Consider the following 17289-nt stretch of genomic DNA (forward strand, 5'->3'; position numbering starts at 1 on the left):
AAAGTACTGTGGCCAAATTGCTTCTAGACTTCCTCTGCATGCATTTAGCTAAGTCAGTGCACCTGCTTTTTGAGCTTACCCCCTTCCTGTTCCTGTTCAGGATGTGAGCACCTGCTTGGGACATCTGCTCCGGGTTCACCTGACCTCACTTCAGGCCCTCTGCTGAGTGTGAGCTAAGAACTTGACAGGCAATGTAGAGAGGCACTTATGCAGAGTGTAATTCATCCTTCCTGAAATCAGAAATTACTTCCAAATGTATTCCTCTCTCTCTCTTGGAGAGTCTCTTGGACAGTCTTTCCCTGTGCTGTTCTTAATTTCTTCTAAAAATCTCCATAGGTCTTGTGGCTTCCAGGGTATATGTGCTGCCTATTAGTTAAGATACTTTATATTAAAAACTGTCAAAGAAATGAAAGCAATTTCGTATGGTTCCTGAATTAATGACAGTCTGCTTGCACATTGGTTGCTTTCTGTTGGCATCTGGGTCCTAGTACAGACTGCCATTCTTAATCATATTTTAATTTTCAAATAAATTGCTTTCATTATCCTTCCATTTACAATACCATGTGTGCATTACTGCTCATTAATGTTTGTCATCTACTTTGCTGAGACTGGGTTTTTAAATAGCCATGGTTGCAATGCAGTAATTAAAGATGATCCATGTTGGTTTTGTAGAAATTATTCTGAAGCCTTCTTACACAAAAAAAAAAAAAAGAAAAAGAAAAAAAGAAACACAAACCCAGAGTGCTGTTAAAATCAATTCCTTAAATGTAGGGAGGCAGCTTAACACAAGGCATTGCCTGTGGGTAAGAGGGCACTTCTAATGCTTCTGCTTGAATGATGTCTAATGATGGATCTGTGTGAAAACTGTACATCTCTGTAATTACTGTTGGGTTTGAGTATAATATTTTACGCTTGAGATGAAGTAAGTTTTCTTCCAAGTTATTTTGCAAAATTTTTATTCCACTCTCTGTTTAGTACTATTAGTTTCTATACAGGCAATTCCTTCCCCCTTTTTTCTAATTCAGATACCAAAACCATGAAGGGACAGAAACAACACAACAGGGATTTTAAAATTACAGTTTTGGAACAGAATCTCTACCAGACAGAAGTCAAAACAATAGCAAAGCTGGTTTTGGTCTACCCATCTTCCATGAGTAGAATATGGAAATGCTTCCCATATCTGCATTTGCAGTTAGTATTTACCTGCCTGTGACACAATCTGTATGACTGATTTTATGCACACACTGAACTGTGAATCTCCATGTCTGTGCTTATCTGGTATTTTTATTCCTTTGCTCCTTAAGTGTCTGTGCTCAGCTTTTAAGACCTGGCCCTTAGGGATCCTTATGTGAATGTTCAAATGGAATGCCACTACTGATATGGCACAGGAGTACGGAAACAATTATACATTATTCAAAGAAATTTAAATGGATTTTTGAGATACAATGCTCTTTATGAACTGCCAAAGAAGTAGTTGTTTTTCTGGCAGTAATATTTTAAAAAACAACTTCAGGATGTATCCATCCTTACATGACAGCACTTGGCCCCAGGATGGGACCCCTTCTTGGTGGGACTTGAAACTTGAGTATTGCAGTCACCTGAAGAGTTTTATGTGTGGCACTGTGTGGTCATGGCTGAAGAGGCCTCTTCTCTCTCAGGCTGCATTTGCTTTGAGCTGAAGAGATGAAACACATCTTGCTTCTTTCAGTCTGTACCATCACTTGCTTCCAATGAAGCTTGTCAGCTCTCCATGACCAAGATTTTCACAATCACTCCGTCTCAGTGCAAAAAGCAAAAGTCTGAAGAACCAAAATTTATGATGTGCCCAGGTTTTTTCCTATGGTATATATATCTTCATGGAAATATTGTGAAGCAAAACTATTTGAAACTATATTTTGATGTTTTCACACTAAAAATTAAACATAAATACACCAAAATTATTTAAATAGTAATAATTTAAAATATATCCAATTAATGATAAAGCAATAGATTCAAGTTTATTATTTTACTTGACTGATAGAAGAAAATACAGTACCTCTCTAATTTTCTCTTTATGATTGTAGTCAAGCAAGTTGAAATAGGTGTAAGACCTCCTCTTAGTGTTCATTAGCTAAAAAGACAAACTGGGTGCAAAGTGATAGAAGCACATCAGGTAAGGCTGAATCCATGAAGTTATTTTGTTGTTCTTTTGTTGTGGTTAATCCAGCCATCTCAGCCTCATGCTTTTATTCATATCGAGGCATTTTTCTCTTCAATTTATTGACTTAGATTTTAATTTAGCCAAAGCACCTACAGCGTGTGCTTCTTTGGTATCTTTGGAGTAAATCTGTTGCAAATATACCCCTAAATTACTTGTCCAATCTTGTATGCAAAGTTTGGTAAGATGTGTCAGACTCAAAAACACTTCTTTATAAAAATTAGGCCATTTACTATGAAAAGAAACGCTGCCTTTGTTTGTTATTAGAAAGAATACTTTAACTTATTTTTAAATTGTCTGTTCTCATTAATAATAAAAAATTGAAGGAAATGAAGTAGAGAAGTTGATTAGCCTGCACCAGATAATCTAAGGACAATGTCTAGATAAAAGTGCAGGTTTACTAGTATGAGTGTGGTGAGCTTTGGAAGGATATTTCAGAAGTTATTTTTCACTGAAAGGACAACAATTATGCCTTGGTGAAATGAATTCATCTATCCCAGCCTGAATGCAAGAGCCCAGAGTCCCATCCCACTGTACCCTAACCACACAAAACACCTCAACCCAAGCACGGGCACTACTTTGAAGTCACATCTGCAGAGGAAGCTTCAGTGCCAAAAAAATTGTGTTTCTACCTCAGTACATCTTCATCCCACAGGCTCTGTGTTATAGCAAAGCTTTAACATTTCCTGAAGGATGTGGTGTGATCCTAGAAGCATTTTGCAAATGCTTGTAATTTTTTGCATTTTTTCCTAAAACTGTGAAAAAACAAGAGAGCTGTGCTAGTCTGAAGCCTCACTAAAGACAACTGCTTAAGCAAGTAGTTATGTTTAAGCATAAAAATGTTCCCAGTAGCCCCTGGGAGGCTTGCAATAAATGGAAATTTAGGCATATCTTGAATAGTAACTGGGTGCATTGGAGCTTGTACAGAAAGAGACTGGGTAACTTGACATCCTTCAGAAGTACTTGCAGCCTTAAGTGCTTATGAATATTTGTCTTAAGTCCATACCTAAACTTCCTGTGAAAAGTAGAGAATTCCATGACTGTAAAATTTGTTCCAGGATATTCCTTTCAGTTTCTGGTCATGTATAAATTTGAGGGCTCATAGCCTGCTAGATATGTAGCCTTAAGGGTGGTTAGTCATTCATTGGGATAGAAAAAAGATAAACACATTTCTTTTCTAATTTTGGACGTACTTCATTAGGTGATTTATTCTGATACAGTGAATGTGTCTAAGTATCTTCTTTTACTTATTTACCACTTTTTTCTGCGGTGGATAATGATATTCTGTATATGCTGATTATAAGATGCAAATACAATGACAGTTACAATTCATCATGAATCTGGATGGCCCCGGATTTAAATTTTAGTAACTAGATACTCAGGAAGGGTTATTATACTAAAAATTCATAATCAGAAGAGATGCAATAAGGCCTTTTTATTCCTGTTCAAGTACATGAAGAATATCAATATTAAGCCTGAGAATCAAAATCTGTGCAGAAATGAAGAGAGAAGTGATACTCTAAAAGAAATGTTGTGGGTTTTGCATGGATTTTCTTAATCTGGTTGTGGTTATCCAGGTTTGAGGAACACCCCTGTTCCTATGAGAAGAAGTCCCTCAAAGCATTGAAGTTGCTGCAATAGCTTTAGAATAAGCAGCCAACATTTGCTTTTCAGTAATGCAATAGGGGGTTTACACAACCCTTGTCTTACTGTATAAGAGGTATCAGTGATGTCAGTGAATTGCTGAGGACCTGCCAACATTGTTAAAAAAGTAATCTTATTTATGTAGGTATATTTTCCTGTTTGTTTTGTGATATTAAAATAAGCAGAGCAGAAAATGATAGATGATTTTTTTTTGTTTTGTTTTTTGTTTTTTTTTTGAGTAAGTCACTGTCCAGATAAGGTGAGGGCTAAAAGACTTCTCTTCTTCATACCACATAATATGCCATTTTCATTTTGTGCTGCTTATAACCCTGAGTGTCACAGCTTTCTATTCTAGTCTGAATAGTCAATGAAACATTATGAAGCCGATAAGAAAAGCTGCTCCCCGTTCCTTGGCAACGGCTGTTAAGCAGAGCTGAGTGCTGTTGATTGAGGAGATTAGCTGCCAGAGATAAACCTCCTCTTTTTGCTGCCCTGCTGCTTATCTTTCTACCCATAACAAGTTGCACCAAATATGACAGCAGTCAGTGGTTTAGGCAGAATATGAACTTTGCGGCAAATGAAATTTGTGCAAAACACTTGGGGTGCTGACGTTAAAATCTTGAATTTATTAAAATTTTGCAGGTTGTTTTACGGACTGTAGTTCCTTGGCTTAGGGATGAACATTTTCATTTGAAAGGGTGGTGCTCCAGATGTGAGAGAAATGGCATGTCCTGTTGCTACACTGAGTGTTCACAAACACTGAAGGTAGTAGCAAATATTAGTAACAGTTTTCTCTTGCTGCTGTTCTCAGTAACACTGAAAGAATACATGAGCTACAAAGTAAAATCACTGCAGCTGCTAAGCATGCAGAAGTTTGATTACAAAATAAAAAATGACAATTTCAGTTGATGTCTTTAGAGAAAATGCTATTTTATATTAAACAAAAATGTTGGGTACATCTAAATCTGCTTCTGTCTGTACATGGCTTGGAAATCTTTTTGGTTTCAGTATATCCACATTACATTTAATGACAGAAGCATTGTTGCTGACTGGAAAATTAGTGCTGAAATATGACTAGGGAGAGAGGCTGGTGACTTTTTTCTTCTTCAAGATTTGCATTTCTGTTTCTTTTCCCATTTAAAAAATATTGGCTTATCCCTTTGCCTTCATAAGTGAGGCTGCAGTTCTGTTTGTTTTTTTGACCTTGGGGAGGTATCTGGTGATGCCCACACCACCACCCTGGATCTGCTGGTCCTTTCCAAACCTCTCTGTTGGCCAGAACAGGAGCATAGGCTGGGCTGGTTGTTGGATAAGTGGGGAATGACAAAGCACTGGCGAAAGTGTGAAACTCTTGAGTTGACATGCTTAAGAAAAGCCATCTGTGTGCAGAGAGATCTTGGTGAATATTTATCCATCTAATAAATGTCCCAAGTTCAGCAGTATTATTTAAATGTATGTGATTATTGTAAATAATGCAGCAGAAGCTTCAGAATAGTAGATTTTGGGTAGAGGCATTTTCCTTCAGGGAGGATTGCAAACCCTTTCCGTTAGATCCATCCAAACATCCTAAAAACCAGTGATGGCTTCTGCTGGAAGAGCATTCTGCTGAAATGGAGGAAGCAACAACAGAGTTAGTATTTTTGTGTGGTTTTGTTACTCTGAGAATCTGGCACCTCATAAGCAATATAGTATCAGGAAGACATTTAGAGAGATACAGGTTGATGTAAAATATTATTTCAGTGGGTTATTTTGCTGATTCTAAACTCCTGACTTTCAAGTTTTTTGTTTTGTATCTTTGATGAATGTTTTTTTCTTCCTTTTGTAGCATATTTTGTTCAAAATTATTTTTTATTTCTTCTGTCTTCTTTTAAATATATGTTGTGAGTCTACAACTTAACCACTCCAGTTGCAGGATATTCTAAGGGTGTGAGCAGCTTAAATCCAGCCCCCAAAGTCCAGGTAAAGAATGGGTTTTTAATTGTATACAGTATATTAAAAAGCCCATTACAACTTATAGGTATTCACAAACGTTAAGAATTTTGTGTGTGAGTTGTATGTATTCTCTGGGTAAAATAGGAAGCAATTTGGGGTTTCACATATATTGATGGGGTCTCTGTACACATTGCAAAAGCAAAATAAGTCTTGCTTTTCAGATCCCTTCTTATCATAATTTCAGATATTTCTGGTCTTAAAAGTTATTTTGAATAGTAGCACACAAAATTGAGGAGAATAAATATTTCTGAAACTGCTCCCAGCCCTGTTCCTGATCCCTGTTCCTGTATCAGTCCATCTGTCTTGCAGGCTTACTTAGAGACAAAAGATCATCTGCTGTGTTGAGGACTTTTGTGCTGGAAAAGGCATTTCACCGTAGGGCTTTTTCCATCCCATAAATAATCTCCTTTGCCTCTCTCAACGCCCATTCCAAAATTTATCATTCATCTTCAGATTTGGACGTGAGAACTCTGCATTGCCATGCTGACTTTACCAATGCTGCACACCGAATGATGTCACCTCCTTGTTCCCACTTATTGCTGTTATGTTCCATAGATCCCCAAACCTTCTTTGTGCTTTTGCCCTCACATTGTCTCAGGCTCAACACTGGGGTTTGACTCAGGCAAGGAGGGCTCTAACATGTGCTGCCCTTCACCTGATGCCATCAGCAAAGCTGCAGGCACTGCTCTGGGTCTGTCACACAGTTGGGGAGAAGCTGTGTCAGGACCTCAAATTAGTTGTAACAGAAATGACTTTTCTGGATGCAGCTTCTGAGAGGTGGTCTGAGGTATGTAGTGTGATATTTAGCTATTTCAAAGCGCAGTTTTCTTGAAAACTCAGATTTTTCATGTTCTTCAAACTGTTCAGTTGAAACTGTTGGCTTCCTGATGTCAAAGTTTGAGTGTGGTGTTTGGCTGTTCCAGTGCCCAAGCCTAAGCTGCCAGAGGCAGCTTGATGTGCTGTGGCTTCTGTAGGTGTAGTTCAGACTTGAATGAGGCGTAGAGATTTCTGAGAGAGCTCCAAACATTTTTAATCAGGCCCCAGGGTGCAGCACTCTAAAGTTATCCTTGTTTACAAGCATTTCCCCTCCTTGCCCCTCCTTGTCCCCTCCCAAAGCATCACATTTAATTTTTCTGCTGATGCTTTCAGGTTCACATAACATAATTTTCCATAATTGTTAAAAATATTTTGTAGCTAGGGAAAAAGATGGAGATCTTTATTACTCTAATTCCATGCACGTTTGAAGTCATCTCCATTTAGGAATAAATTCAGTAACTCAGCTTACAAAAGCAATCTGCTGTCTCAATAAATATTGTCCTGCAAAGATCTAGAAAGCTTCTAGTTTGGCAAAGGACAGAAATAAACCTACTTTGCTCTGTTAGACACTGCAGCTGGTGAATATGAATGGAATGGTCATTAGTCATGTTTTCATGAGAGCAGAGTCTCCTGCAAACACATAATAACTAACTCTTAAAATACAAGCTCTTGGCACTTAGGACAAGTTAAAACTTTCACTACTTTGTTTTTAATACAAAATTAAAATTAATGCAGAAATGCATTTTGCTGAACATGGTTCCTTTCAGAGTTATTTTTGCCTTGGGAATACAGATGCAGGAGCAGCTACAGTCTGATCACACAGTGAAGACATTGCCAGCACCAGAGTGGTTCTTGGCATCAACCGAAAATGTAATGGGAATCCTTGAAGTGACTGAAGTACATCTCAGTGATACTTGGAAAATTAGTGTACATAAATAAGCATTAGTATATTTGCATCTCATTGATTCCATAAATAAATTCTTAGTCCCTCCAGTAACCTCTGTTCATAAATGCATGTTGGGTAAATAAAAAAGAAAATGTTCATTTTCAATTGTTCACCATTCCTTGTTGCTCTGGCTTAATTTTAAACAGTGCAAGGAATAGGAGCTCCATTACTCTTCCAGGAGGGAGCTGAACAGCTCCAGAATAGTTTCTCCCTGCTTGAAACTTGTTCTGATTCAGAATGTTCATTTTTGTCTTTTCACTCCATTTCTCCCAATAATGTCATAAATAATTAATCAACCAGGTTGCATAAACATTTAGTGTTTCTTGTAATGAATCAGGTAGTTCAATGCTTAAGGCACTATATGACTGCCTCTTTTTTTTCTTTTTTCTCTGAACTTCCCTAGTTTATTCATATCTTTCTGGTAATGACGTGGTCAGAAATTGATGCAGAATTCTTTTTTTTCTAGGAAAAAAGGCTTTTTCTAAATAGGGGAGGGCACATGGCTTAGATTTCTCAGTATTGAGATAGCAATGTATGGTAAATCTATATGTTAATCTTGCAGTCCAGTGGCTAAACGTGTTAAAGGAAAAGATAGCTTTATTGTAACCCTACTAATACTTGATTTATACTTGAAATTAAAGTATTTATCCTCTTGGAGGAGGATTTATATGTTCTAATCTTTCCTTCCTTTTCTCTTTACTACCAGTATTGACCAGAAAGGGAGTTGAGAATTTTGATTGCAAGCTCTTTTTTCTTAGAAGCCTCACAGCTAATATTGAAGGCATGGCTTTGCTTAGAAAAGTCCTCTCAACATATTGCAATTAGAATTTCTTGGGCTTTTTTTCTCAAAGGTTTTCTGGATTTGCCTCTGATAAGAATTAGAGGCAGATGGTTCCATGTCTTATAGACTGTAGTGGTTATCTGGATGTGGAAGATGTTGATTCAGTCACCATTTTTTGATCCTTTATTATCCTTATCACAGAGCCAAACCATAACTTTCATGGCATGTAGTTACCTGAGCTGTGGAGAGTTCAGATTTGGTTCTCTAAGAAGTACCAAGTTATTGAAGCATTATTCAGCTTGAACATTAGCTCTAGCAGCAAAATGTTAAGACTTGCTTCCTTTTCAAGTCTACTTTTTCCTTTCCTTAAAGTCCCTCCTGCCCTCTCCTCCCAAGGCATGGCCATTATTTCAATGCTTGCAAGGCCTAAGTATGACCTGTTAAGCTTCATTTCTGTGCTCTGAATCACATAAAATAGGCGCTGAAATCTGGACCTCTCATTCTCTTAGCTGAATAATTTAGGGGCTTTTTGGAAGCAGGCAGCACTTCCTTCGTGGCAAGCCTGCTTTCTTCTTTGTTAGCCTCTAACTCAGTTTTTTACAGGCCTTTCCTTCCCTTCTTTTGCTGTACTGAGGATTTTTTAGTTACTTTCTCTAAAATTTACATATTTCTGTTGTAATTTTAAAAAAATCTCTAAGTGTGTGTAATGCTTTAGGACTGTACAATCCAGCACTTAAATTAGCAGGTTAACACAGAAATAGTTACTGAAATTATATTTCTCTTCTGTTGAAGATTATATCTTTTTTCTTTTTTAAAAGAAGGACTGAGTCCTCCAGAGCTTGCAGTCAGAATTACTCCTTGAGACAAGGGGACCATAATGCCCAGAGGAGCTATTCATGCCTCAGAATGATGTGGAGCTTTGCAAATCCCAGCCCTATCACAGTATTTGCACAACAGCTAACTAATGCTGCTGTTAATGTTTGCTTTTATCTTTTAACATGAGCACTTTCATAATATCTAACATCTTCCCCAATCTTTTAATCAGCAGAAATATTCAGGGGTCTTAGGTTTGGGGAATTTTTAAGTAGACCAGCTATCCACCTTTTTCCTTAAATATCTGAGTCCAGAGAGGTGAGAAGAGGCATTAAATCTTGTTAGAGCTCTTTTATAGGACTGTTTGGTGATCTGGATTGCAGCAGAATTTTTTTAAAGTTACCTTTGCCTTCCAGGCAGCAGTTTATTCAGCAGCTGAGGAAGAGAGGATTCACTGGACTCTTAGTTATCCACTACATGGCATTTTTTTTTGTTGGATAAAAAAATTTCATGCTTAAAGTGTCCTAATTCATTGTTTTCTGCATTTTATGGTGTTTATATTATATTTGCAAAATAGATCTACAAAAATATGCTGTGTTTTCCTTGAAATTGAGGATTTACTTATATGTAAATGTTTTGTGCCTCACACAGTAGCAAAAGCAGTATGCCCCCACACACTCTTGTTAAACAGTTTCAATGCACTTTCCTTGCTTGTCTTTATCATTCTTTACTTCTACAAACAAATATGGTAGCCTTTAATTTTAAAATAATTCTCTTAATTTTAAATAGCTGCCTTCGAGTCTTCCAGCTGCCTGTCAGCCATTAGGACAGGGAAGGACAGCGAGGGTGGAGGGTGGCTGGAAGTGCTTGGTTCTGTACTGGGATAATCCAGATGGATTTGGAAGCAGGGAATTCAGGGGGTGAGCAGCTGTGCTCCAGGACTGATCCCTGTCCACTAGATGCCACTATTACTGCTCTGAAACGGGAACAACCAAGGGCCACTGAGGAAAACAACCAGGGACTATGGATATAAGCAAAATAAAATGACAAAAAGGTTTTAAAAGTTGAGCAGAAGGAGGTTGCCCATCAGAAAGCTGCTCTCCCCCTGATTGCAAACAGCAGCTTTTCTGCTCAACCACTGCAGGATTTGCTGTTGGAAGCACTGGACTCATGTTTCCAAAACATTGTATGAGAAATGACACCGTAGAAGCCACTGCTGCTCTATCTGTATTATCTCTACCTTACTTGCAAAGTGAATATAAAAGTAGAGATACAAGTTATGAAAAAATGTTTTTAATAGATAGAATATTAAAAATATGTTGTTTGCTGAAGACTTTACTTGTAAATGTTGAATGTGGATTTGTGGACTGTGTTGTTTGAAGAAATCTTCCTGGCATACAACTTAACATCCTTGTCAAGAAACAGTAACATTATTTTTTTTTCTTTTTAATTCTTGACAAGGGATTTTGAAAAGGAACTCCATACTATGGGAAGCAGCAGGGAGAGAAGAATAAAATACTCTAACAATCTCCTTCATACTTCCTAAACATTTAACATCTGTGACCTTGAAGTTCAGTGTCTTGAGACTTTTGAGATGCAAATATTATGCTTCCCATTGGAAAAGGATTTAATCTCTCCAGTAGGCAATTCAGGCTCTTACTGTGGGTTGTAACACTGACCTTTTTATTAGTCCTGGACCTTATAGCACCTTAAACTACTAGCTAGGGGAAGGAGTGTGAAGTGATGTCCATATTCAGTGAGAAGAAAGGATTCTTTTCTTACAGGAGGTTAAGTTGCTGGAGAATGATGCCCATTGAAAACATTACAGTAGGTTTTCTCATTAACTGCAAGAGCACAAATGATGCAAGCCAAGGTGGCAGAAGTTGCCATTTGACACACACCACTGGGTCTGAGGACTTTCTTTTTTACAGGAACAGAGCACAATCACTGCGGTGTGGGGCAAAACTTGAATTTTATACAGAGCTTTAATTTGTTAACAATTGTCATGTAATTAGTGTGAGGAAGCTGAAGTGTGACTACTGACACTGTCTGGAGAGCTGCTCCTTTCTGGCCGCTGCAGGAGTTTGAAGAGCAGAAGAACCAGGTGCTTCAAAGGATCTGCTTAAAGGCTCCTTTGCAAAGGTCACTTGTCAGTGCCATGTGAAAGTTTCACTGCATGCAGATCTAAATAATTAATTACTGCACAGCACAATCTTTTAATTTACATGTATCAAGCTTTCAGCTGCCTGCAGACAAACTCCAATATCTCTACCAGTCTTCAGACCTTTGCTCAGTAGCAAAAGACGCTCAGCAAGAATTTTTTGCTGGTATTACTCAAAATTGTGAGATGTCTTGGATACATCTTAGTTTCAGTCACCAGATTAGGCATACATAATGGTTCCAGGATGGGATACTTTTCTCTTGCCAAGGACAGGGTTTTTTTACATATTTTTTTTCAAAATCAACAAACTGGTGCAATCAACTCTTCAAAACTGTTTCAAACTATAGGTTTTTGTGGTCTCCTTTTACATAATTCAGTACCTGGATGTCAATCATGAATGTAATGTGGTACTTCCTCAGCAGGTAATCGAGGTCATACACATGCACTAATTCATGACAAATGGACAATAATAATGAATAATGATGGGTGTTTTCCATTTCCTTTTAGACCTCTCTCAATGGTCAGCCTTCCAGAACCTGTGTTTTGACTTGCTCATAGTTTAACCTATCAGCTGTAATTTTTTCACAAGAAGTTGATAAATATTCAGTGTAAATATGTATATCATGCTCCAGGAGGTTGTCTTTAATAAAAAAAAATCTGACACTCTTTGAGATCTTATTGGGCACGTGAGTTACAGTAAATTTGTGTCCTTTAATCTTAGCATCTAACTCTTTAGTACATAAATATTTGTCGAAATTCAAGATTGTAGAATTTTATATTTCTGTTTCTTCTCAAGTATTAAGCCTATCAACAAAAGAGCCAAATGGATAAAGAAACATTTCACTATTTCCCTTGGGTGTATGGGTGTATTGTCTTCTTTGGAAACGAATCTGGCAGCTCTCTAAGAGCCAACATGAGCACGCTGTTAATGCAGATTTTTCCTGGTCTAACTATAACTGTTAAGACATTATTATGGAAATTTCTACTTTTTGCTGACAGCAAATGATAACACCTTAATAAGAAACATGTGTCCCTATTGATCAGCCTCGCCCTTCCCTCATTCTGGGCTTGTGTGAAGTGCAGATGTCATTTGCATGTTATGTTCCCTCTCCTAACACAAATTCAGTGAAAGTTCAGTGTGAGCACCCTCTCAGCAGCTATAGGCATACAGAGCATGGTGTTATTAAAGCATCACTCACTCTTTGAACTTCCTCTGCCCTGATACATCTTCTGCAAAATCTGGGAGCTTTTCCACTTTCTTTTTTGCTTTGTGCCCAGATTTGGACATTTCTCTCACTCTTTGAGGCCAGTTGGTTGCACAGCAGGGTCCAGAAGATGCACCATGTACTGACTTTCTGTAAATCCCACAGTGACTGGGATAGTTCATGGTAGACTAAGCTGGACATTTTAAAAATTAGCTGTAATTTAATTTAATCTGTTTTTCAAGTAAAAATGAGCTTTGTGCTGGATCTAAGCCATTTCCGACCCCACATCTACCATTTAGGTTTCTTGAAAGTAAAAGAGGGGCACTTTTGACATTTGTTCATGGTAAAATGGCTTTCCCTTGCCTTTTCTTGCCCTGAAATCTGTGTAATTGAAAACAAGTTTATTTAAAAGATACCCTGAAAATTTGAATACCCAATCTCAATTTAATTTTTTAGGTCTTATATCTTGCCACAGAAACCTTATTAATTAAAAAAAATTAAAAAGTCAAAACACACGCAAAACAAAATAAACCAGCCCCAATCAAACAGAAAAATCTGGGAAAACTCCTACTTTTTTAGAAAAAGCAGCTGAATGATGAAATGTATTATTTGCACGACTCCAGCCCAACTGTAATCCCCGGCACAAAGATCCTCTGTATTTTAGAGCTGGTATTTGCCAACCACTCCTTGGGGCATTCTGCTCTCACTCCTCTCTCCTCGTGCTGCATTTAGCAGAGCCCAGTGCTATTTGTGGTTGCAGCCCCTCCAAAGCTTATTATGCCCATATTTCAAGTACAAAAGCCAAAGTAACTTGCAGTTTCTCCTTAAGCAGTCCCAGTGTTTTTTGGATAGATTGTATAATGCAGCTCAGGCTCATGTGCTAATTGTTAATTTTAGAATTTAAATGGGTTTTGTTCTATTCAAAGGAAGAAGGCTGAAGGTTTCTGAAAACTCTGAGTTTGGGAAAACGGTTTGGTCTCTTTTGGAGTTTATGAGTGAATTAGCTCTTACATCCATGGAGATATCCTTAAATTATACTTAATACAAAAATCTTTCAATTTTACTGAATGAGTATGCTTTTCTGGACTCTAAAATAAGATTAGAATTATTTTTAAGGTACATTATCTCTAAAAAATATATGGAATATTAGTTGTTCATGTAAACATAGATTTTGTACTAATTGTTTGTAGCCAGTAATGGTGGTATTCCAAAGTACAGTTGGCTGTGTCAGGTTATGTTTCATTTTGAACAATCTTGTTCCTAAACACTGAGATGTTCTTCTGTTCCTTTCTGATTCAAAACCCTATTCCTGTTATCCATCCATTTACAAGCTGACTGATATTTATATACTTTGCTTATTTTCAACTGCAGCAGGTTTTTAAACAGAGATGAATATTTTAATCTGCTGTTAGGCTGCTTTTCACATTGCATGTCAAAAAACCAAACCCTATCTGTCTATGTGGTTTCCAAATTAAACCTCGTTTCCAATAGCAAAATTAGATTCAGATGTAGGGTTTTAATTTGAATTAACTTAATTTGGCAGTTGTAAGTGACAGGAGGATTGGAAAGGAGAAGAAAGAAAAAGTTGGCTAATTTCAATGAGGTATTTGTGTTTAACAGTGAGGGCTAATAATGCCCTTTTTCTGCATCCTGGTTTGGTTTATTTTCTTTTATGCCATTATTTGTGTTTAGTGAACAGCTGGGCCAGTAGTTCCCATTTGTAGTCTTTTAGCTCTGTAAAGTAGGAGAGAAAGTAATGGACGTTTGCAAATTAATGCTTACCCTTATTTTCTGCTCATCTGATGCAGTTCTCCTTTTGGAGCATAGATGTAGTATCAGAGCAGAAGTAATTACTGTGTTAAAACTAGGATTGCCGTAGAATATTTTGCTAATTAAACTTGTTGCATTTAAATTGCTTCCTTTGGATCACTATATAGAAGAGAACTATTTTGAACAATAAATGAAATCACTTTCTTTCTCAGAGACCCAGAATTGCAGATGGTCAGATTGTATGTGAAGCACCTAGACTCTGAATTAGGCTTTTGTATGAAAGGGAGAAAGGTAATTTGAATGTTTGAACTCCCTGTTCCTCCCACACATACACAGGAAGCTTGCCTCAAAATGAACAATTCTCTAAATAAAGACTAATAAGAAGCTAAATTAATTAGAAGGTGTGATTTGAAAAGACATTGATGAGAAGAGTCTGTCATTTCAGACAAATGGAATGGAGCTAAATAAATTAGGCCACATTAATATCTCATTGTTCTGTGAGAAGCTTTCTTTTATTGCATTCATTAGTGGGTACTTCTTGAAATGAGCCTTTACTACCCATTATGGATTCAGTTCTCATTTACCAATGCCTAACACACAGCTCCCACATTAAAAATGTTTCAGCAAATCCACATAGTTTTCTGCAAATTAATATTTATATTTCTGGATGCTGCACTTCTTATCCACATCATAGCAGGCATTGAACATTAAGATTTTCTCTCAGTGAATTGTCAGTAAAGAAGTCTTACATCTAAAGATTTGGGAAGCAGAAGTCTGAAAATACTTCATAAAATAAACTGTATGCATATCTCATACAATAGGATATTCCTCCAACTAATATTCTTTCCAGTATTTATTTATTTTGATAGAAAATATTCTGTCTCATGACTTCAGTGGTCCTTTGATAGCTTTTTAAAGTGTCTTTTAAAAGGTTCCTTCAGTGTATAATTAGGATACATTGGAAATGCGCATCTCATCACGCCCTTCTTCCTCTCAGAAAACGAAATGTGTATTTTTCCTTTTCTTTTTTCTCTTTCCTGCAGATGGAATATTTGGGAGATGTCAGCAAGTGCCAGTAATAGACATCTATAAATATGACATTTCAGCCCCTGTTCTGCAGCACCTGAGGATCATCCTGGAGCAGCTCTCACACAGAGGTACAGTCAAAACTAGAGTGGGGTTAGATGCACTGGGCTTACAATTATTTGTGCTCCCTCTGAGGTGATGTCTCCAGAAGTTTTTGAACACATTTGTGTTTCAGCCCTGCTGGTGCAAACTTTATAAAAGTAAAAAGCCTTTGGATTCACTGAATCTGCCAGGAGGACCTGGGGAAGCAATTCCAGGAGAGGTGCTTCCTCCCTGTGTAGCACCTGTCTGTGAATGACACTGCACTAGAAAATGTTAGCATCCATGAATGATGGTGTCACATAAATAAATCAGTAGGAAAGGAAAAAAGTTTGCCTTCTGCACCACAGCATATTTTAGGGTGCATGGGCAGAAAACACGAAACTTCCAGTTAGCTGAAAACAGTTCTGAACTTTCTAATAAATTCAGATAAATTATAATTCTTGCTTTGATTTCATTACCAGCTGCAGCTGGTCTGTTTCTTTTAATTTTTGTTCACCTTTCCAATGTTAATCTCTCTGCTCTTTCCAAAGCCAGAAAGGATTTTCTAGCTTTTGAGTGGCATAACTTGAACTAACAAATCAAAACTTGAATAAAGTGAAAGCCAGTAAGGTGAACAAACCTCTCAGATACTAATACATGAAATAAATATCTCTTGTAGATGGTTACTGAACAAAGATATTTTTGTAATCCAAATTGCTCCAAGAATATTGTTGCAATGTTTAACTTTGCACTTGCATCATCTGTATGGGTGTTTGTACCTAAATGTTGTCCAGTTACAATCTTGATGACAAAGTAGTAATATTGTATTAGTGTGATGCTAGTTTAATTATGAGAAAAAATTGGTTTCTCAGAAGTTTGGGACCCTGCTTAGAGACTGGACTTCTATTTGGGACACTCATTTAGAGCATTTAAAAATTTTCCAGGGATTTATTTGCTGTCCAGCAGCCCATTCAAATGAGACAAACTCAGCAAAACTTGATTGTAGTAACTCCTGCCTGATTAACAGTTACATGTGAATAGTACTTGTGGGTCTTTCACTTGTCATTTTCTAAAGGCTAAGTAATGCAAGCAAGTTATGAAAATACTCTGTTGTCAGGGCAACATTGTATGAGTGAAAAAACTTCTGTCTGGGTTCTATTCCAATATAGTGAGGAAAGAGAGGACACATTAATCTCATTAGGTCACCTAAATAAATACCTAAAGTGATGATGCACACAGGGACAGGCAGCAGTTATTTGCACCACCTGAATAGGTCAGGTATGCTATGTAAAGCTTCTCCTGTGAGGATGTCAGAGGTCAGAGACCTGCAGGAGACTGATATCCTTGTGAAGGGAGCAGTCAGGGTGGGATGGGATATCCCAGGCCATCTCAAAGGATGCTCATCTGCCTCCATCTCCCTGCTGACTATAAGGTATTGGTTAGTTCAACGGAATTGATGTGGCCTCCCTTTCTAGGTGCTCCTCTGTTCAATAAAACTACTCTTCCTAGGACTTTTGTTATCCATAACCCACCTCCCTGGATTTAACTTTTTTTGTCGCAGAAAACCGCAGTATGCTTCTTTTAAGGAAACGTGCACGTTGAAATTTGGTCGTCTCATTGTTTCTTATAGCAAGAAAATGACAAGGAAAACACAGATTGAAGCCATGGTGGAAGTAAAGGACTTTTGCTTTTATCTGCTTTACTAGTTACATTCAGAGATGCACACACAAATGTGTGAATTCAAACTGATACAAAACCTTTGCAAGTTGTTTTTGTGGTCTCTAGGTATCCCAATGAAGGGAATCTTAAATATATCTATGAAACATAAGAGAATGCTGGAATGCTCTTGCTCAAATT

General features: G+C 37.4%; 1 protein-coding gene across 1 annotated transcript in view; it reads left to right on the plus strand.

The window, feature by feature from the left end:
- PTPRN2 (protein tyrosine phosphatase receptor type N2) overlaps nt 1–17289 on the plus strand; it is a 632217-nt gene that overhangs the window by 142185 nt on the left and 472743 nt on the right. The window contains exon 3 of the mRNA XM_039710389.1: nt 15369–15482. Within this exon, the coding sequence (XP_039566323.1) occupies nt 15369–15482 (114 nt within the window). The remainder of the gene's footprint in view (nt 1–15368; nt 15483–17289) is intronic.

The sequence above is a fragment of the Passer montanus genome, unplaced genomic scaffold (assembly GCF_014805655.1).
Source record: "Passer montanus isolate IOZ18808 unplaced genomic scaffold, ASM1480565v1 scaffold10, whole genome shotgun sequence".
NCBI lineage: Eukaryota > Metazoa > Chordata > Aves > Passeriformes > Passeridae > Passer > Passer montanus.